Raw genomic sequence first — 21,307 nt, forward strand, 5'->3', positions numbered from 1 at the left:
ATACACCACCATGCTCAAAACTGTCCCAAAGGGAGTTGCTGAAGCTCAGGAACAACTACACAAGGAGTGTACTGATCGATTCAGCACCACAAACTTCACTATTCTGTCAAACCACTTAAAGAAATTCAGATGGAAAAAAGGACAGGAGTCAAAAGATTCCTAAAACAATTCTAAACTTTTATTTTCTAACAAGAGTGAAAAGAAACAAAAAGGCAACATTGAAATGAAAAGTTTATACACAAATGCACGACAACTGTGTGTCTGCAATATCAATACCAATAATAATTATTATTTTAACCAAGAGGAGAAAAAGTAAATTGTGATAAAGTGAAGTGTTACTTTAGTTTGGAAGTGGAGAGAGAAAGGGAGGGAGCGAGATAGAGGGGGAAGAAATGAGACAAAAACATGACAGAAAAGGATAAATCTGAGGGGATCCAAACTAATGAAAGAGAGAGTAGTGAAAGAGAGCAAGTGAGAGAATGAAAGAGATACCTATTTTGGGAAAGTAGCACCAAAAAACGTTCCCAAAATATCCAAATGGGTTTTATTCAAAATGCAAAATCCCCTCTGACAACCCAGCCTCAACAAACAAGATCAAATACAAAAAAATACAAGTGTTACCACGGTGACCATCGACACCTATGATCTGCTGTGATTCACAACCTTCCACCGTACTGAACTTCAGCTGTAAGTAAGCTTCATGCCCAAAAACCCCAGAAAAATAAATCAATATCATTCATTTCTACTTCAGTAAGTGGGTATGTGTGGGTCAACTTAACCGGGCCACTGTGTCTGTCTTGTCTGAGGCCTGTTCCAAAACTTGCATTTAATAGAGCTGAAAATACATAGCATACCGACTGACTGACCTGGATCCCCAATTAAGACCAAGACACTCTCCAATGACGAAGCCAGCTCACACACTCCGAACACTTTCACTGGGAGGATGGAGGGAGGTAGATAGCGAAAGATAGACAGGGGGGTTAAAGTACAGGGTCGGAAGAGAAAGATCAGAATAGAGTGGGAGGGCAGGAGAATTAGTCAGGAGTGTAGAATATAGATGGAGGAGCTCAGAAAGAGAGAACCACTGTGTTAGTGTTTAAGAAGGCGGGATAGACGGGTGGGGGGCTGTAAGACCGGTGGGGAGCTGTAGACGGGTGGGGGAGCTGTAGACGGGTGGGGAGCTGTAGACGGGTGGGGGGCTGTAGACGGGTGGGGGGCTGTAGACGGGTGGGGGAGCTGTAGACGGGTGGGGGAGCTGTAGACGGGTGGGGGGAGCGAGCTGTAGACGAGTGGGGGCCTGTAGACGGGTGGGGGCGGGGGCTGTAGACGGGGAGGGATGGCCTGCATCTTTCCTTCCACAGTTTGACGCCGTCTTCCGGCCCAGAGTGATCTGTCCATTCTATTATCTCCAAACGTCTGACCATTCCTTTCTCCAGTGTTGCATCCATAACCATATCATAAGATCTGAGGGACAGGAAGAAACGGAAACAAAGACAGAGAAGCATGAGTTTAACTGGTTCAACTTCTTTCAAATAAGTAATGCAACTAATTATCTCTTGAACAAAAGTTTTAAAAAATACACGAGGGACTAAAAATAGAAAATAAAACAAGAGCATACAAAAGCCCCGGGGTGTGCCTGGGTGGGCGTCACCCCGGGGTGTGCCTGGGTGGGCGTCACCCCGGGGGTGTGCCTGGGTGGGCGTTACCCCGGGGTGTGCCTGGGTGAGCGTTACCTCAGGGTGTGTCTGGATGGGAATGTGGTTGAGGGGCCGGGTCTTCTTGGACTCTGAGGTGTCCTGGGACCGGGGTCCTCCCTCCGCCCCTGTGTCGCCCCTCTGGCTCTTCCTCTTCCTCTTGTCCTTGGCCCGCCCCCCACGGCCCGCCCCTTTCTGCTCCTGGAGCTCAATCTGAAGAGAGAAGGGGAGGCAGGACAAAACATGATACATCAACCCACACTATTCAGACAGTTTAAAACTAATAGAGCTACTGACTAACTAAATGGGAATTGGAGTTAAGCTATTACAAGATACACTAAATGGTAAAGGTTTCCTGGTCACTCACCAGTATGAGTGTTTGGAGTGTGTGTCTCTGTGGCTCTGAAGCAGCCTGGAGGACCCTGTGGATGGTGCTGGTCTGGTCCAGAGACACCTCCAGCAGGTCTCCCTCCAGCTGCAACTCCTCTAGCTGGGTCCTGGTGGTCAGGGACAGCTCTATCACTGGGCCTTTTAGTGAAGGGACCAGCGGCAGCAGAGAGCCCACACCTGGGTGGAGATACAGCGGGGTACAGTCAGACACAGGAGAAAAAGTCTCCTGGGTTACATCATGGACTGGAGGTGTTACAATATTGGCTACTAACCTGTTACATTGTAACGGCTTATGCCGTTTTCACATCCAGCCTGCGTGCCACCGTTCATCTCTTTCTTTGGGGTCTTCTTGGGAGAGTTCTCCTCTGTGAGGTCTATCACTCCCTCTCCCTCCCCTCCCTCAGAATCCGACAGCACTATCACCGACTCAGAGTTCCCTTTCTTCCCATCCTCCTCCTCCTCCTCTCCCTCCCTGTGAGGCTGCTTCTGTTTAAGCTCCTGCAGCTTCTCTAGTGCCCCATGTATCTCTGGGCTGTCCAGTGCCTCCTTGGCGCGCCCCTGCCAGGTGATGGCCCTCTCTGTGAGACACTGCAGAGCCTCTCCCTCTGGCAGACGGACGGGCAGCCTCTGGAGCGCCACCAGCAGGGCCAGGATGGTCTCCAGACGCGGGCGCCGTGAGCGCTGGCACCGGGGGCACAGGAAGCGTGAGTCCCAGTCCCACCAGCAGAGGGGGTTGGTGGGGGGCGCTGAGGGGAGCAGGAGGGAGGGGAACGGGACACACCCACCGTGGAACCAGTCTTTACACAGGTGGCAGCGCAGCAGAGGAGGGCGAGGCGCCCGGCCACACACACACACTGACTGGGGAGGAGAGGCACTGCCTGTCGTTGTGTGGTTACTGTCCCCGTTCCCCTTTCCACAGTTCTCAGAGTGGAGAGCTGTGTCCAGCTCCATGGGGTCCTCCCCCCACCTCCCACCTCCGTTCTCCTTGTCCTCCTGCTCAGTCTTTACCTCTTTCTCTTTCTTCTCCACACCTGGTTTAGACAGGTTGTCCTGCTGGAGCCTCAGCAGAGCCCCTTTCTCCTGGTGCTCTCCTTCTTTAAACGCCGTCACCTAGAGGGGGACAGACGGATGATGCACTTTTTAATGGTCTCTGCATGCTGTTTGTATGTGACTGAAGCGTCGCTGTAGCCTTAATAGAAACTGCCTTGTGACTAATCAAGTTGTTTGGATATGACATTCTGAAACTGGTAGGTAACACTAACACACTGAACAGACTAGAACCCGACAGCCATACTGTCTGGCTAGGCCAGACTCCATGCAGACTCACAATGGCTCCAGGGTCTCTCAGGTCCTGAGCAGAAAGGCCCAGAGTGTTGGTATCGGTGTCATCTAAACAACCCGTCTCCTCCCCCCTCGCTTTACGCTTCTCCACGCACGGACACAACACCTACAGCAAGACAAAGTTGTGAGGCTCAAGATGTTAGTAAGAGTCACATGTTAACACACACACTACTGGCTAACACACTCACATAGAATGTCAGGGCAGACAACGTTCACATACACCAAAGACTTCAACAAAGTTTGCAGATAGATACTGTGACTATCTATGTCCCAAGGCTTCCCTCCCTCTCCACTAAGCGTGATTGATATGTGCGGGGCAAAACAGCTGTAAATGAAGAACTAAGCAGGCCCACACAAGCACCACCTCTGACCTGTAGCAGGCTGTGCTGGCTGCTCTTCTTCAGGAAGGTCTTGGAGGCCTTGTCTCTCCACGAGTGGGCGCTGGCTACCTGCAGCTCCAGCTGCCTCAGCTCCTCCATCCTGACTGGCAGGTCTCTCCCTATCGCCACCAGGCCCTCCAGGTCATCCAGACACGGGTAGTGCTCCCCATTCTACAGTACACACACACGTGAGAGGAAGAGAGGACAAGCCTGGGTTACGTTTAGTAGGGCACAACTAAACGGAACAATGTCATAGACATGTACATTGTAGAACAAGCAAGGCATTTCCTATTTGCAACATTACACAACGTTTGCCAATTGAACGTGGCCCAGGTTATGACAGACAGTAAGAGTTGGTGCTACTTGCCTGGATCTCCTCCAGGTCAGTGACCCAGGCCCTGGCCCGGCTCAGACAGCCCCGGAGAGAGAGGATGTTGGGCAGCTTGACTGGGATGAGCTGGGCCTCGTTCACTATGGCCTCCAAGGTGGACAGAGGGTGCTTCTGCCTGCAAATCACACCAGGAGAGAGAGGGGACATTAGGAACAGCAAAACAACCTGAGAACAGTGAGTGAGTCTAAAAGAAAGAGTGATGAGTCTGTGGGTGAGACAGTGAGGAGAGAAAGAATGGCGGTGAAAGAGAATGAAAGAGTGAGTCAGTATGAGGTGTCCCTCACCGTTGCTCCAAACAGATCTGGGCCTTCTCCTCCCAGCGTTCTGCTATCGTCAGCAGCTCCTGCAGTTCTGCCATGGCCGTTTCCACAGAGACGCTCTGGGGCACGATGCAGCCCGCCTCCATCAGGCTCCTGAGGACCACCAGGGTCACCTCACTCCCCTCGGGACCCATGGTCCGGCGCACCTCGCCTAGCCAGCGGCTCTGCTCCTGCATCCCCTTCAGGAGCTCACACTCAGGTGCATCGACAGGTAAGCCAGCCCCCTGCTCCAACAGGGCCTGAAGCTGCTCTGGGGGAGGGGCGTCTCGCCGCCAGTCCCTGTCGCTCACTAGAGCCTGGGCCTGAGTCTGGAATTCCTCTATCGTACGCAGGACCGCCTGAGAGAAAGGGGGAATTAAAAAGGAATGAGAGGAAAAAGGGAAGGAAGAGAGGGCCGGACATTAACAACGTTACAGCTACAGCAGAGTTACTGGTTTCTCTCTGGTGGATCAGGTCCAGCTGGAGGCTACTCACCTGTACGTCCTCCAGCTGGCTTATCACACAGGGCAGGTTCTCCATCTTCTCCACTAGAGCCTTGAGTTCAGCCAGGGTCATCCTCCTGCAACACATACACAGCAATGTTTGTTATGGTGTATGCGAGTCACCGTGGAGCTAAATGAATTGGGTATGGCAGTGGGTGTTACCTGGTCAGTGTCTTGTTGAGGAGCTCAGTGCTGGTCTGCTGACAGTGCTGCGTGTCAGTGAGGGTAGTGTTGAGTCTCTGGAGCAGCTCATTGTCAGGAAACTTCTTCTCTGCTGCCTCTGCCTTCAGCACCTCCAGATCCGTGACACCTGGAGAAACATGAACTCAGTCAATATGCATTTTCATTCACTCTTAACTTCTTGGTGACAGGGGGGGCCGTATTGAGTAGCTTGGATGAATAAGGTGCCCAGAGTAAACTGCATGCTACTCTGTCCCAGATGCTAATATATGCTTATTATTAGTACTATTGGATAGAAAACACTCTGAAGTTTCTAAAACTGTTTGAATGATGTCTGTGAGTATAACATAACTCATGTGGCAGGCGAAAACCTGAGACAAATCCAACCAGGAAGTGGGAAATCTGAGGTGTGTAGTTTCATTTATGTGATTGCCTATCCAATATGCTGTGTCTATGGGGCCAGATTGCACTTCCCAAGGCTTCCAGTAGATGTCAACAGTCTTTAGAAAGTTGTTTGAGGCTTCTATTGTGGAAGGGTGTCGAATAAGAGCCGTTTCAACAAGTGGACTAGGCTGTGGCCAATCAGTTGTTTACTTCGCGCCGTGCCTTCTTTTCCCTCTGTAATGAATACGCTATTTTCCGGTTGGAATATAATAGAAGATTTATTATAAAAAGACCCTAAGGATTGATTGTAAACATCGTTTGACATGTTTCTACAAACTGTAATGGAACTCTTGACTTTTCGTCTGGATTTTGCAATCGCACATTGTGCCTTTGGAATAGTGAACTAAATGCGAATGAAATGGAGGTATTTGGACATAAATATGGATGTAATCGAATAAAACGAACACTTCTTGTGGAAGTGGGAGTCCTGGGAGTGCATTCCGATGAAGATCAGCAAAGGTAAGTGAAGATTTATAATGCTATTTATGACTTTTGTTGACTCCACAACTTGGCGGGTAACTGTATGGCTTGCATTTGTGGCTGAACGCTGTTCTCAGATGATTGAATATTGTGCTTTTGCCGTAAAGGTTTTTTGAAATCTGACATAACGGTTGCATTAAGAACAAGTTTATCTTTAATTCTATGTAAAACATGTATCTTTCATCAAAGTTTATGATGAGTATTTCTGTTATTTGATGTGGCGCTGCAATTTCTCCGGATGTTTTTGAGGCATTTCTGAACACGGCGCCAATATAAACTGATATTTTTGGATATAAATGTGAACTTGATCGAACAAAACATACATGTATTGTGTAACATTGAGTCCTGGGAGTGTCATCTGATGAAGATCGTCAAAGGTTAGTGATTCATTTTATCTATATTTCTGCTTTTTGTGACACCTCTTTGGTTGGAAAATGGCCGAATGCTTTCTGTGACTAGTTGCTGACCTAACATAATGATATGTTCTGCTTTTTGAAATCGGACACTGTGGTTGGATTAACGAGAAGTGTATCTTCAAAATGGTGTAAAATACTTATAGTTGAGGAATTTTAATTGAGATTTCTGTTATTTTGAATTTGGCGCCCTGCACTTTCACTGGCTGTTGGCGAGGTGGGACGCTAGTGTCCCGAACGATCCCAGAGAGGTTAAGACATTTCTTTGGGGACATTCAGTTACAGAGGTGTGGTTCAGCCACACAAGAGTATAGAGCGGTATACTTGTCAAGTGTATAGTTTGTGTCTATGGGTGTGTAGTTCTGACCTGTCTTGTTGCCCTCTTCCTGCTCCAGAGCCTCTTTCACTCTGTTGGCCCAGGAATCAAACGACTCAGCTCGCACTTTGAGCCGGTGTAACATGGCCAGCAGCTCATCCAGTGTGTACCTGTACCTGTAGGGAGAAGGAACACGGAGGAGTCAGGTGTGAGGCGCTAGCGGTAAAGAAAGGATACGTAGAGAGAGACTCAGTCGTACCTGAGGTAGAGTTTGTCTGTGGGGCAGTTACAGAGGTCCTGAGTGTGGTAGAGACAGACGAGGCGTTCAGTGCAGTTTGAACAGGCCAGGGCCGACAGGAAGCAGGTGGTCTTGCAATTATCACACTGCCTCTCATCATCAGGTAGCAGCTCAAACGCCTCCCTCTCAGCCTCTGTGATGCCCTGAGAGAACACACACACACAGGGATTTAAGAAACCACACACAGCCAAGCAACACTGCTTTACACACACACACAGTCAGTATTACACAACATACACCACTAACTCACATAAACCAAACAGTCAATATAGTGCAAGAAGCCACAACAATCAAACAACTCACACACACACCACAAAGTAATTCCACTGAGTGCTCAAGTCAGTGACCAAACCACAGACAAGCCTATAGGAGACCCAGAGTAAACATCCATTCCCTTCAAATGTATTAGTCTCACCCTCTCCAGCAAGCCCTTGCGTAGCTCCCTCTCCTCCTGGACGATGCTGAACATCTCTCTGTGCGTGGCAGCGGCCAGGTTGAGGTCTAGCTTCTCTGGGCAGGCGGCCATCTTACAGGTCAGCTCCTCGTGGGAGAAAACACAGTACCGTCTCAGACGACGGTAGTGCTCGATACAGGAGCGGCCTGCGGGCAGCTGACGGACGGGGGTGGGTGTGAATGCAAGAGACAATTTGAAAACAACGTCACGACACTCCCATTAGGATAGGTATAGAGACCTAGTTGGGAAGATTTAGAGTCAGTTTAGTTCTCAGAACACAGATGAGAGCCTTACCCAGTCTGCAGTGCAAAAGTTTACAGCTTCAGCAAAGTTGTATCCCTGATTGAAGCCGCTGTGGTAGGCTCTGGGGAAAGTGATGACAAACTCGCCAGCACATTGGTTGGTACGCACAACCTGTCGATCAAATGCCACAAGGGACTCATCAGAATGGCCATTGTCCACAAATATATCTCGCATTTATTTGTCATAATCTCAACTCCACAATATTATGAGGTGTAGTATGGGTATGAGAGGTTGTGTGTGTCACTTGCAATCCTAAGTGTGTGTCAGTATGTGAGTGGAGTTGAGAGGTTGGAAAAGCCGCCACGTCGCTCCATATACGCTCCATTCATTAAAATCACTTTTTAGACACCCATCTATTTCTGTAACTACCTAGACCTACCATCTGGTTTTGAAGTACTGAAAACAAACCATATGATTTTAATTTAAAGTATTTTAATAAAGAACATGAAAAGGTGTCTAAGAAGCGCTCATGTCGTATTAAACGGTATTTAAAACAGGAACCAGATGGGAGGGCTAAGATAAAACTTTTTTTGATTTAGGCTATATTATTTCAAGACTTAAAAATTGTGAAGCATTTGCAAGTACGACACACTAGGCTGGCAGGGACCTTAAGCGCTCAGCATTTGATCAAACTTGTTTTATTAAATCATTAGTGTCTATAAATTGCACATATAGGCTGTTACTTAGAATTAATTACAATTTGAACAAAAAAAATGCTTTACTAGGCTCCATCTACAGAGCCTTGGAATTCAATTTTAAAAACACAAGTTTGGCCAGTCTGTGTCTTCAGGCTCATGTGATGGTGCCTAGAGAGCAGGCCAGCAGCCTTGTGGAGCCACTGGGGATGATAAACACCCTTTTGGCCACTCTTGCCAGGCTGGGTGTAGTAGTTTTTCTGTATGTATGTAGGCCTAAAGGATTTGAAGTAAAATAACCCTATAAAAACAGAAAGCTCCTTGAAAGAGGTAATATGCCAGGCCTATTGGGCCAAAATCAATGACTGCCTGTTGTCTAGATAACAGAACAAACATTTTAAGAGATCAGATTTTTGGTTTAGAAATACTTTGCTACAATGACACACTTAGCCAACTACCCATCTCATCCCTTTCTGTTAGCCTGTGCACGTACCAAGGACACCCTCATGCTTTCGGGATACCTGTCTTTTCAGATTCCACAATGATTATTTAGTTGTGGACATTACATCACTGTACTCCCTCTCTTGGTCCTCATCTTTGTAAGTCACCTTGATTTATTTAGCAGCTGTGTTTTATATCAATGTCTTTATGAAAATATTTAACTCCATGACAGTAGCGACAGCAAGGGGCTAGAGCAGCACACAAGTAGACTACAAATGCATGCTGGGCCGGGCATGCCATGAGCTTGTGAAGTGAAATTGGAGAGGGTGAGAAGGCCGATGCGCCAGCCTTTGGGAAACTCGCTCCACGCTCCAGTCAAATTGGGCACCCTCCACTCTCTGCTCACATACTCTGGTGTGTGTGTGACTTACCGGGACCCCGTGAGCCATGAGGATGTTGGGGTTCATAATAGTGACCAGCTGGTGGAGGAGGTCAGGCTGGAACTCAAACAGCTCTGGGGTCAGCTTCTTCATCACCTCCTCTAACTGCTCTGCTGCTACAGAGGGAACCCCGTACCACGTCTTAGGCTCACCCCTGGAGGAGGAGAGGGGGACAGAGAGAGGAGGGAGAGGTAAAGGGAACAGTGAGGGGAGAGAGAGAGAGAGGAACAGCGAGAGAGGGGGAGATGAGAACAGCGTTTCTCACTAACCATATCTATCAGTCAGTACATAGTCCTGTATAAAGCTATCGGACATAAAAGGACAATCTCAAACATCTACAGATGAACTACCTATTAAAGCCCCATGTCACCTGTAGGGGTTGTAATGTTTTGTGTACTGTACAGTTAGTGTCCTCTTTACCAGTGCAGGTAGTTGATGGAGTAGCTCCAGTGGTCTTCGATGTGCCAGCAGAAAGCAGAGAAGACCATGCCCACGTAGAGCCACGGCACCTTCATGCCAGAGATGTCTGCGTTGATGTGGCACAGCAGGGACTGCTCCAGAACTGGCATCACGTTCAGGTTCCAGCCGCTCCGGGCATAGTCCTGCAGAGGGCAGCAAGAGGGTCAGACTAAACTGTGCAGGTTTAGTTCTGGAGGAAATATATATTGTTTTATACATGTTGTACAAGGATCATATTAATGGCATATCAATGAGAGCGGAATAGACAAACACTGTATATTTAAAGAACTAATAAAAGTAGAAGACAGCATGAGTGAAATATGAAAAGGCTGATAGCTAGTTACCGCTTCCTCTTGTGAGAGGTTCTTCATGCCGTTGTTCATGGGGAATCCACTGCCAAACTCTTTAGAGTGGATGTCGGCTCCATACTCCACTGTCACGTCCTCCTCTATACTACTGACCAACCGCCAGAACTCTCTCTCCACCAGCTCTGTCGGAACCATCTACACACAGACATTTGAAACAAACACAACAACAAAAAAACTCAACTCAAAGAATAATGTATCAATATAATCAACTAGAATGTCCTCATCAGTAAGGACTAGTTTATCTCCACATCAGAGCAAAGCATTCATTTATAGTTTGTACAGGCGCACTTACATGGACAGGCATGTTGAAGTAGTCTGCTTTGAAGGTGTCGGCCATCTCCCCAAAACTCTGCAGGGTGTATTCCCTAGTAGCCTGCTCAAAACCAAAGGCCTCCGCTGGCCTCTTACACTCCTGGAGGGAAGAAGCGAGGCAGACAAGAGGCCATTGAAGAAATGGATTGGATGGAGGAAAATCAAATAGTTACCAGACATACAGATGACTAGAATGCAAAAGTTTACGCCCAGAGTTTTTCCTGACAGGTTTACATGTCAATAGCCTGTGTTCAATAGACAGAATTCTCCTGACCAGGCATCCAGCCCCGGGTTCCATCAAACACACGTTTCCCCTACAAGCTACATCTACCAGAAAACTGCTTCAATGACTCCAGACACCTCAGGTTAAAATATACACACAGAGGCTCCAGATTAATTAGACGGTGGATGGCTGCAGCCACATAGCAGGATGTTTGTTTGAAAACAGGATGTTGTGGGTCTCAATAGCTAGTTTTCCATCCAATCGGTGACAGATGAATGTGACTATTCAAATATCTGCATAAAGAAAATATGCGTGTTTCCTCCAAATCAGTGTGTGATGACGAAGTGCTCACAAAATGGACTTTCTCATGTACCATCACATTTTCTACTCTACTGATAGTTTTGTCACAGAAACTGTTGGGTAAAATAGATAATAAGTCTACTCTGGTCTACGCACGTGCACTCTAGCCAACAGCTGGCAGATTCAGTGGGGTATGATAGTATGACATTATTATAGATAAGAGAGAGAATATTTACATTTGTCAAAAAGCAGTCAAGCATCAATCATCATGTCACCAGAATAAGACCCTCTGTATTTATTGAAAGGGGCATCAAGCTCATCACTGTGCACTTTCACCACTTAATACACTGCATGGTTTCCCGAGTCGTAGTGTGAGGACCACACATGTCATCGCGTGACTCCAAGTTTACTTCGATAAGATGGTTAATATATCAATATTTACTCATTTAAAAAAAACGTTTCCACTGCCATTTCTCCCATACAGGTAATTACTTTTACCGACACAAAAAGATCCCACTATGTCGATTGAACAAATTATCTCGTGGCATTTATGAAATTGTACTGAAACTTCCTGTTTCCATCACAGCTGTCGTAATCATTTATTTATAGACGGTATGACTACTCTGTGGATGGAAACGTGGTTCATGACGCTCTCACCTCAGCCACACATTTTGGACAGCGCCAGTTGCCCTTGGGGGCCTCAGTGAGAGGGGGCAGCAGACAGAAAGTGTGGTAGTTGTCATCACAACCGTCACACAGCAGGAGCTTCTCATCCTCGTCGCCACGGCCACACATCCGGCACACAAACGAATCCACCTTAGCAGAACACAGAACAGATAAGTGAAACAGATTTTAAGTTCTGCATTTAAATTGCCACACTCAAATATGTTGGAAAGGAGCTGACTAACAAAATATTACATGTAAATTGTTTACCCATTAAATTACTGGCAGCATAGATGGTTTTCAACTAGCTTTATTTATTTCCCCATTTAAATTGCCACCTTATGATTCGATTAGCTATAACATCTGATTTTGGATCAGACATAACCTACAGGGCTGGATTCCCAGACAGAGAATCTCCAGTGACCATGCTTCTTAGTCCAGGATAAGCCTTAATCTGTGCCTGTATAACTTGCCCATAAGCGTGAATGGAGGCTAAGGCCCTTACAAACTGAGGGTTGCCGAGGTTACGTCTCAGCCTCATGGTCATCTTGGTGCAGGGCCCGTCACCGTTTTCACCACTGTCTTGGTCCCCGCTGTCATGAGCTGCTCCACCTTCATGGTTCTCTTCCTCTTTCTTCACCTCACTCTTTATTGTGGCATCAGAGGGAGGAGGAGCCGTTGTGGTTGTGCTGCCATCTCCTCCTTTCTCTTTGACCTCCCCTGGCTGCTCCTTGACCTGGACAGCAGGAGCTGCAGCCCGGACAGTCACAGTCTGAGGCAGCTCTTCTGGAAGGAGGGGAAATCGGAGAAGTGGTCAACATGCATCCAAAATTGCACCGTATTCTATATGATACTACTTTATGACCAGAGCCCACATTTCAGACCCAACTAGGGGAGGTGAAGGACTGTAGCAGAGTTGTGTTACCTTTCTTGGGAATGCTCTTATTCCTGGGCACCAGTCCTAGCCCCATCATCTTAGGCCCTGCACCATAAATCTGTAGTTTCTTCAGCTCTGGATTCTTCTCTATGTCCTCCTCTGTGGGATCAGGCTAGGGTGACAGATGGCAAAAAGTCAGTAGGGAGATGCGATGGGAGCAACACCAATACACTTTCAGGTATACTGAGAGGGAATGGAGAAGCAGAGGGGTCAGGAGATAGTGTGAGGATAAGGTAGAATAGTAGTACTAGAGGGTCAGCAAGGAGAGTACAACCTCTCCATACAGTACATCTTTGTGTATTGACAGTTATTAAACAAAGGTAACGATCCACCACCGTGTTATAAGAAAAAGCATCCAAACACACGTCTAGACACACGTCCCAACAAAGGAAAATAATTTGGGGAACCTACATACAAGTCTCAACTCAGCTGAACTGAGTGATTAATACAATTAAAAATGCACTCAAGTCGAGGTTGTGAGGCGTCATCTGCCTCAGATCCGAAATCTGTAAAACTTTTGAAGGGGCAATGATTCAGAGCATAAAATGCACAAAGCTGCATTTGCATTTCCAAATATTTTACTTTCTCAAAAGGCCAAGTGGAGTGTCTAACAGGGTTCTTGTCAAACACAACCCACTGGAGTTCAACTGCACTCAGCAGAACACATGCAGTCACACAATAGCGCTGCAGAAGTGAGGGAATGGAAGCGTTAAGAAAGGACGCACAGAGACTGACTAACAGTAAAGAGATAAGAGGAGAGAGAGATTCACACTGATTTCATAAACAAGTACAGGCAAGACAGATAATTGCTTATGCATTTGCATAAGTTGTTGCCAGGGACAAACAGTGAGTGGGTGGGTGAGTGAGTGGGATAAGGGCTAAAGACAGGGAAAGCTTAATGCTAGGCTGTTGAATGGTGATGTTTGTTAAGAGTTAGAAAAGGACGACAAGGGCCCTGCCGCAAAAAAAAAAGAAGAGAGAGAGAGAGGTTTGCTGCTAGAAAAACCGAGCCAGATAGAGACATGGGGCAAGGGTAGAGCCGGGAGAGAGCGAGGGGTTTGCTGCTCGAGAAACCGAGCCAGATAGAGACATGGGGCAAGGGTAGAGCCGGGAGAGAGCGAGGGGTTTGCTGCTAGAAAAACCGAGCCAGATAGAGACATGGGGCAAGGGTAGAGCCGGGAGAGAGCGAGGGGTTTGCTGCTCGAGAAACTGAGCCAGATAGAGTCAGGGGGCGAGGGTAGAGCCAGGAGAGAACGAGGACTCGCATTGTGCTCAAGAGAGACAGGCAGTACCGATGTAGAGATGTGTTGAGAGCCAGTGGAGAGAGGGTAGGGGGCAGAATCCTCTGGACCCTGCATAGGAAGACAACAACAGCAACAAAGAACTGAGACAGGAGGAGGAAGAAAAATAAATGGCTGAGGAGAAGAAAAAAAACAGCCATTTGGAAGAGTGAAAATGTATATGAAGAGATGGAAATCTGGTGTGATGAAATAGAATGACTTGTGTTTGACTGTAACAGGCGTGGGTAGACCATGTATTTGCCAAATATAGCTGTGCTTGTACTGATCACATCACAAGGTCTTTTTGATCTGTTTAGAACTGAGCCCTCAGAGAACGCATAGCCTAGGTCTCTCCAACCCTGTACCTGGAGAGCTACCGTCCTGCAGGTTCATGCCAACCCTCATCTAAGCACACCCAATTCTAATCAATTAGCTGGTTGATAAGCTGAACTAGGATAGTGACAACTTGGGTTGGGGCGAAAGTCCACAGGAGGGTAGCTCTCCAGGAACAGGGTTGGAGACCCCTGGCCTAGGTAATAAAACATTTCAGCGGAAAATTAAACACACACAAGGATGCATACGTGGGTTTAAAACAAAAACAATATCATCAGATTCTTATGGTGGGCTATGACGAATCCGATGACATCTCAGTGTAAAGTTTAATGGGACAGTGCAAGATTTTAAGCCCTTTCTCTACTTACCCAGGGTCAGATTAAATCACAGACACCATTTTTATGGCTCTGCAGCCAGTGCTAGCTGTTCTGGTAGATTTCCAGTTACAGCTGGGCAACCTATGTACCCATAAAACACTTATATTGACCAACCAAACTATTCGCATTTATTTGAAACATAAAAAAAAATATATATATATATTTTTTTTTAAACTTGGCTAAAATAACTGTGTGGAATGGAATGCTACAACTAGTATGAATCACGACATAAGATAAAGTTGTTGAAAGCCTGGGCTTTCTTTTCTAGTATTCATTTCGGGTGGAGGAGCTTCAGCACGGAACAGGTTTGTGTGTGTCTGTGTGACACACAAATGATGGGAGTTTGATCAGGACCGGGCTGTCTTAGTGAGTTAGATTAGTCTATACAAGCCTGGACAATAGTTGCCTCGTAAAATAAATTGCAAATAATAGACTAGGCTATCGACTTTTATTCTTGAAAGAGGCAACTTTAGGACAATACCTTCTTAGGTTGGAATATTTGGAAAATAAGCTACTGTTCATTGATAATTTGTCTTGAAGCGGTTATGAAAGCGCTCTTTCACACACACGAAACGACCTTAAACGTCCTTCATACTGGAGGCAGACACACAAAAAATGGTATCCATGAGTTCATCTAACTCTGGGTAAGGAGATGTCCAAAATATCACACCATTCCTTTAAGCATCTCTTGCCATTGTTCAAATCAAATCTGGAGTAAGGCATACAAGGAAGCAAATCAAAAAGATCTCACCACACCACCACTTTAAAATGCAAAATGGTACAAACAAAATGTATTCTATGGGTGAAAGACATGGGTACCCTACAGGTAACTACAATGGGTTAGCAATGTTCAATGGCAGGGGTAGCAACATGAACAATCGGTGGTGTTGAAAGAGGGAAAGAAAGAGAGAAAGGAAGAGGGAGATATCGGGTGACATATAGCATATCACATGGGGCAAAAGGCAGTAGCAGCAGACACCATAGCAGCAGCGTAGCGGTACACAGAGCAAGCATGCTGGTTGCGTTCTGAGCGCATCGTCGGGTCCATCTAGGTGTTCCTTTCCAATTTGGAGAGAAAGAGCTGGAACTCAGATTCAATTCATTTGGATTAATGACTAATTTGGTATTACGTCATTTCAAATCGGATTAATTTAGGAATACAACGATATTGAATAAAAAGTAATTCCATTTTTCAATGCCAAAAGAGATGAGTATTATTACATGATTGTATGGGCGTATGACAACTTTATCTTCCTGCCTAACCAAATCAGTCACTGATAGTCTACCTAGAAGATAAAACAATCAGTGTGAAAAACCTAGGAGTAAGATGTGTTAATGGCAGGTGTTACCCTAGCTGAGATCTGTGAACCGGTGCAGATCAGTAGTTTCACTAGCAGTTCTCAGAAGACAGTACATCACCACCCAATGAATAGATTTGGACCCCATTACTGAAGGAGACTGGTTAAATATGGCTAGTAACAGATTATGGTTGTGGAGAGTGAATGCTTACATCTTTGGAACTATCAACATGATCATGGAAATGAGTAAAATTAACCAACTTATATTAGTATCTGTGAACTACACACACGACTGATACTGTTAAGAGGGAAATCATGTACGTCGGTCATTGGAGCTTGTGTGCTGTCACTCACGTCTGGCTGGAGACGATTGGCTCTGCGTCCGTAGCTGCTCGTCTTGGAGGGCTGGACAGACTGGCGTAGGGGGATGGAGTGGGGCTTGTATTCTCTATGCACCTCCTCTCCATCATATAGCTTTGGCTTAGTCTGCTACACACAGAAATCCTGGGGTTAAACCCTCTTCAACATTCATGACTATGGATGGACACCATTTATAAACAGTGCAACTGACTTAACAAATAAAGAATGTAAGTCAATGCATGTCAAATTCTGTTTGATAGATCAGAGTTGATAGATTGCTTGTGTAAGCACAAAAGAGCAGGAGCAAAGTGGGTGAGTAGCGTTACCGGCAGGCTGGCACCAGTGTGGAACACCTCAAAGGGGTAGACAATCCTCTCGTAGTGTGAGCGCAGGAGGGAGCCAATGTTCTTGCCTGGAGGGTAGCCAAGCTTCTGGGCCACGCGAGCCCAGCGCCTCTCCTTACTGACTATATCAAACCCTCCCTCCTCTATCACAACCTACAACACAAAATAATACAAGTGCGGACAACTCAGTTTTACTGGCTAAAGTACTATTGGATAGTGTTAGCAATGGTAAGAGTCTCAACAGGTCTTATTTTTTAGTTTTACAGAAATAAGACATGCAACAGGGGGTTTACTGAGACATTTTAAAATGAGTCAATCAGCTCTGGCACCTTGGACAGGCTGAAGAGGTCCAGGATGCGCCTCTCGATGTTCGGGATCTTGAGAGAGGATCCCTGGATCTCCCAGAACTTGGCGATCCGGTCCAAGTAGTTTAGCTTGACTCGTGTCTCCGCCTAAGGGGGGGGGGGGTCAGGTTTGAATATTATTAGAATGGACTGAAAACTAAAATATAATCTTTGGGTCAACCAGAACATGTGACTTCTTAAACAGTTCTTCAATATCAACCCATAGCAATAGAACAGGCTTGGAAGCTCTAACCCTGGCAATGTGACCAGTAAACTCATGTTAACATGAGCAATGGCTGCCTGATGATGGATTGCCATGGTAACATAGCATGATTTGTAAAAAATGTAAATTAAATCGAACTGATGTAGCTCATGCAATGGAATGTATTTTGTGTAATGTCAGTTGAGTTGACTCACAACACAGGTACACTTCCTGCTTTTACTTCCTGGCATGGATACACTCAAAATGGATGCCAGTCTACCCATTATCCATCATTGACTTGAATGGGGATGGCCGTTCTATTCATTCCATTTCTGAGACTCAACTATATAATGATACAATATATGAGGAGAGAGACGAACCTCCAGCTCATTGAGTCTCTGTATACGGGGTGTGAAGCGGAAGCTATCCACCTCCACAGCAAAGGGTGGCTGCCAGTCCTGTGGGGAAAGGAAAGCTTTGATCAATGTCTGTCTATGTTTGATGTAAACACTTGTCATCCTGCAATCACTCAATCCTGTGCTCAGCTTGTAAGAAAGAGAACGTGTACTTGAGTTTGCTAGACACACAAAGAAACACAAATAACAGTGAGACTACAACAGATTGGTTAAGGTAAGAGGAAAACAACCATATTCAACTCCCCACAGGTTTCATGGGGTTAAATGATAGATGCATGTCACCAGTAAACACTTACAGCAGGAGGACGAATCTTGCAGATTCCAGACTTCTCTGCAATTGGACGGATCTTGGCAATGTAGCCCAGGGGATCCTGAAACTCCTCCCATGACGGCTCGAACACTGGGCACTCCGGAGGAGGCACAAAATCTTCCCCCTCCATCGCCCTGGCAACAGGTAAGGTCAAATCTGCATGTCAAGTCACTGCACAGTGCAGCTACTTACTTAGCTAAGCAGATTGGCAGTCAAAATAACTGTCACCATGAGAAGTACGGGCACAATATAAAAGTTCTTGCTAATCAATGGTAATTACAATGAATGATACAGGCCCTATATATAGACTACCCATTGATTCTTGAAGAATACATTTATGCATGTCTTATAAGGCTGGAAAAACCATCTTACCCTATCATAACCCCAAACCTAAGATTGTTTATGTAGTTATTGGAGTCTTTGTAAACAGTGCATTCTACATAACACATTTACTATAAAAATGGTATATTTCAAATGCATTTCTTGAAAATATCCACTTTGGGTTCAAAGTTAGGCTAAGGAGAAAATAATCACAAGGGATTTTTCCTTATGGGATTACCAGTTCTTCAAAAATTCATATGTACAGTACCATACATGTAATTGGATACATTAACAATGCTTTAGAGCATGTTTTTCATCAGATCAAACTAAGGGACACAACCTACAATTTTGAATGGCCATTGTTTTACAAACATTACATGATTCTTCTACTTGTGAATAATGTATTTGAATTGAATCATGTTCTAATAGTTGGAACAAGTCTTTGGAACATCATGGAACCTTCAATCTAGTAAAACACCAAATCCCCAAACCTGTTAACCCAATATGGGGGAGGCGTTCTTTGTAACTGTTCTCCCCTCCCCCTACCTTACAGACACAGCAAATAATGCACTTCTTACATGGTGCCATTCTTGTCTCATAAGGTCGAATTGGTGTTTGGTCATCAACAGAAAATAATACACTAACAAAGTATGTTGATACTTGGTGATATAAAAAGACTGTCTGGGATATGGTTTGTTTCCTACAATTGATTTCACAGAACCCATCTGATGGCCTCCTACATTTCCTTTCAATAGAAAATAATGATAAAGACATTTGAGGAAGCTTCCTACACAAATGCTGGACATATTCTCTAAATATAGCTAAAGCCCCTGATCTCAACATAAAACGTCACAGGATTTAAAGGCCTGATTGCATCCATCCAGCCAAGACCAAATATGGGGATTCAAGTTAGGAAACAAATGAATATAGCCATTGTCAAACATCACAAAATATGGGTCATTTGTCACATAGCTAACTACATAACGGGAGGTCCTTGGTGACTGACAGGCTAAAACAACCCCAAGCTGTTTTGTTTACTTTAAGTTTCACTGTAGTTAGTTGGTTAGTTGCTAACTAGGATTTCTCTAGCTAGCATCTTAGCTAACTTTCCGGATAAGAAATATGGCTAGCTAGAGTATAGCTAACGTTATTAGACTTACATGTTAGATAACGTTAGCTGGCACTTGGACAGCAACTCTGCCTGACACGTTCAACGTGATCAGAGGAAATTATGGACTCAGGTGTCACCAATAATATGATGGGCGGTGTAGGTGTCTTGAAAGCTCACGGGGTCTATTGTTCAGCACTGGGTCACGATTACTGTGGCTGAAGCTAACGTTACGGCCTCCACTTTTCAGCCCATCCCAGGCAGCACCTCCGGTCTCGGGTAGCACTGCGAATTGGCGTGGAAGTTTCACTGGAAATATTGGTTCCTTCTTTGTTTCGTACCTGTCCCAAGGCAGATATTAATTGTTTTATTTTTAATCAAAAATACTCCGGACAATCCCGTAGACAATTATTTCTCCTGAGACTACCCTCCTCCCTGTTGACAGTGTTGTTGTTGTTTAGCTCGGCTGGCTAACGTTACCTACGTTAGCGAGCTGTCGCTGGTTAGCTAGCTACTGTAGCTAGTAATGTTACGAGCTAACGTTAGCTAGCGAGCAAGGTCTAGATAGCTCACGTAAAGTTGCCCGTTTTCAGCGTCGCTTCCCCCATATACCCACGTCTGTTTGATTATAAGTGCAAAGATGATCCACTTTGAAGACTCGTTTGCTTGTAAACGAGTATCTCTGTGAGAATGATGTCCCCATCAAATCAATTTATGACCAATTTCGCTATCCCCCGTTCATCCTGTCTGGGTTTAAACGCCATCTTAGTTTCATCATTGCCTAAGCGCAACCTCAAGTCTCTCAACTACTACGACAGCTGAGTTATTTGAGTGGAAGAGAGGGCAGGAATTAGTCCCTCCACGTTCGTTCGATTTAGAGAAAGTAGTTCGGAGACGCATTTTCTCGGATCTTGACTTACTTCACGAATTATGATACCCATTCACGGAATTATTTACTAATATACGCTTGGCTAAATAACATTAGTACATAGTTTAAAACGTGTGCCATTGTTTAACAAATGCTGATGTGGAGGATGGCAGAAGTGCATGTATGCACGCAGGTGGCGTGGTATTAGTTAATACCTACTGGCATGGTATTAGGCACGTACACAGTTTACAGTAGCTATAAAGGCTCAGTGCTGTCCAGAATCCTTGGGCTGTCTCTACCCTAAACTTAACCCCTACCCATAACCCTAACCATGTTCAGTGGAGACTCCTCATTCAGGGCAGGTGGGGGCAGAGCCCCACGTGTATAGCAAAAATTATGTTTAATAATAAAAAATAAAAAATATATAAGTTTGCAAACAATGTAATTTTTTTTGATTGAATTCATAAAGCTGCTGAAAACACGGTCTCTTTTCTGCTTTCTTGAGTACGGCAGCTCCAAAATGCATGTATTTCAGCCTAGCTCAGTGCTTTCTGTGGTGGAGGGGCAGCCAGGGAAAATACAAAGGGTATGGTTTGGTAATCTTCTCTAGTTGCGTCATCATTGGCTCCGTGTTCTGTCACTCATCGGGACACTTGTCGCCGCAAAATCTACAGGGTCAAGAAAGTTCAGGCACCCTTGGGTGCTGCCAAAGATTTACATTAGAAGTGCCCATCCAAGAAGGCTCAAGGTCATAGCCACAGATAAAATAACATCAAATCGCGTTATATCTACCGCAGCTTTGATTAGATTTTGTATATTTCACCTTTATTTAACCAGGTAAGCTAGTTGAGAACAAGTTGTCATTTGCAACTGGCCTAGATAAAGCATAGCAATTCGACACATACAACAACACAGAGTTACACATGGAATAAACAAAACATAGTCAAGTAGAGATACTGGGGTGCAAAGGTACAAGATAAATAAATACATATGGTATAGGGATGAGGTAGATAGATGGGCTATGTACAGGTGCAGTGATCTGTGAGCTGCTCTGACAGCTGGTGCTTAAAGCTAGTGAGGGA

The 21,307-nt window shown here is 45.4% G+C and overlaps 1 protein-coding gene across 4 annotated transcripts; it reads right to left on the minus strand.

Moving 5' to 3' along the window:
* Positions 1–156: 156 nt before the first annotated feature.
* Positions 157–20,363, minus strand: LOC115102365 (lysine-specific demethylase 5C-like). Of its 4 annotated transcripts, XM_029622257.2 has the most exons (29): positions 19,974–20,363; positions 19,410–19,698; positions 17,915–18,062; positions 17,583–17,660; positions 16,986–17,108; positions 16,639–16,809; positions 16,307–16,441; positions 13,957–14,016; positions 12,653–12,776; positions 12,233–12,513; positions 11,722–11,880; positions 10,522–10,641; positions 10,206–10,364; positions 9,823–10,004; positions 9,394–9,556; positions 7,878–7,997; positions 7,545–7,739; positions 7,091–7,272; positions 6,883–7,007; positions 5,161–5,308; positions 4,991–5,075; positions 4,481–4,854; positions 4,173–4,311; positions 3,797–3,976; positions 3,412–3,531; positions 2,357–3,194; positions 2,062–2,261; positions 1,734–1,907; positions 157–1,464 (listed from the first exon to the last, which is right to left on the minus strand). In XM_029622257.2, coding segments are annotated over exons 2-29 (4,794 nt in total). In that variant the 5' UTR covers positions 19,412–19,698; positions 19,974–20,363; the 3' UTR covers positions 157–1,455. The 4 variants fall into 4 exon arrangements, with proteins under 4 accessions (XP_029478117.2, XP_029478119.2, XP_029478121.2 ...); XM_029622259.2 differs by having other exon boundaries at positions 16,307–16,438; positions 19,410–20,363; XM_029622261.2 differs by lacking the exon at positions 13,957–14,016 and having other exon boundaries at positions 16,307–16,438; positions 19,410–20,362.
* Positions 20,364–21,307: the final 944 nt, after the last annotated feature.

Source organism: Oncorhynchus nerka, linkage group LG20, assembly GCF_034236695.1.
Source record: "Oncorhynchus nerka isolate Pitt River linkage group LG20, Oner_Uvic_2.0, whole genome shotgun sequence".
NCBI lineage: Eukaryota > Metazoa > Chordata > Actinopteri > Salmoniformes > Salmonidae > Oncorhynchus > Oncorhynchus nerka.

What these genes read in the sequence shown, in the direction of transcription:
- LOC115102365 (XM_029622257.2), bottom strand. An exon ending in TCATGGCTCACGGGGTCCCG is followed by an intron (nt 7,998 to 9,393) that starts GTAAGTCACACA and finishes TTTGATCGACAG; the next exon opens with GTTGTGCGTACCAACCAATG. An exon ending in CACTCCAAACACTCATACTG is followed by an intron (nt 1,908 to 2,061) that starts GTGAGTGACCAG and finishes TTCTCTCTTCAG; the next exon opens with ATTGAGCTCCAGGAGCAGAA.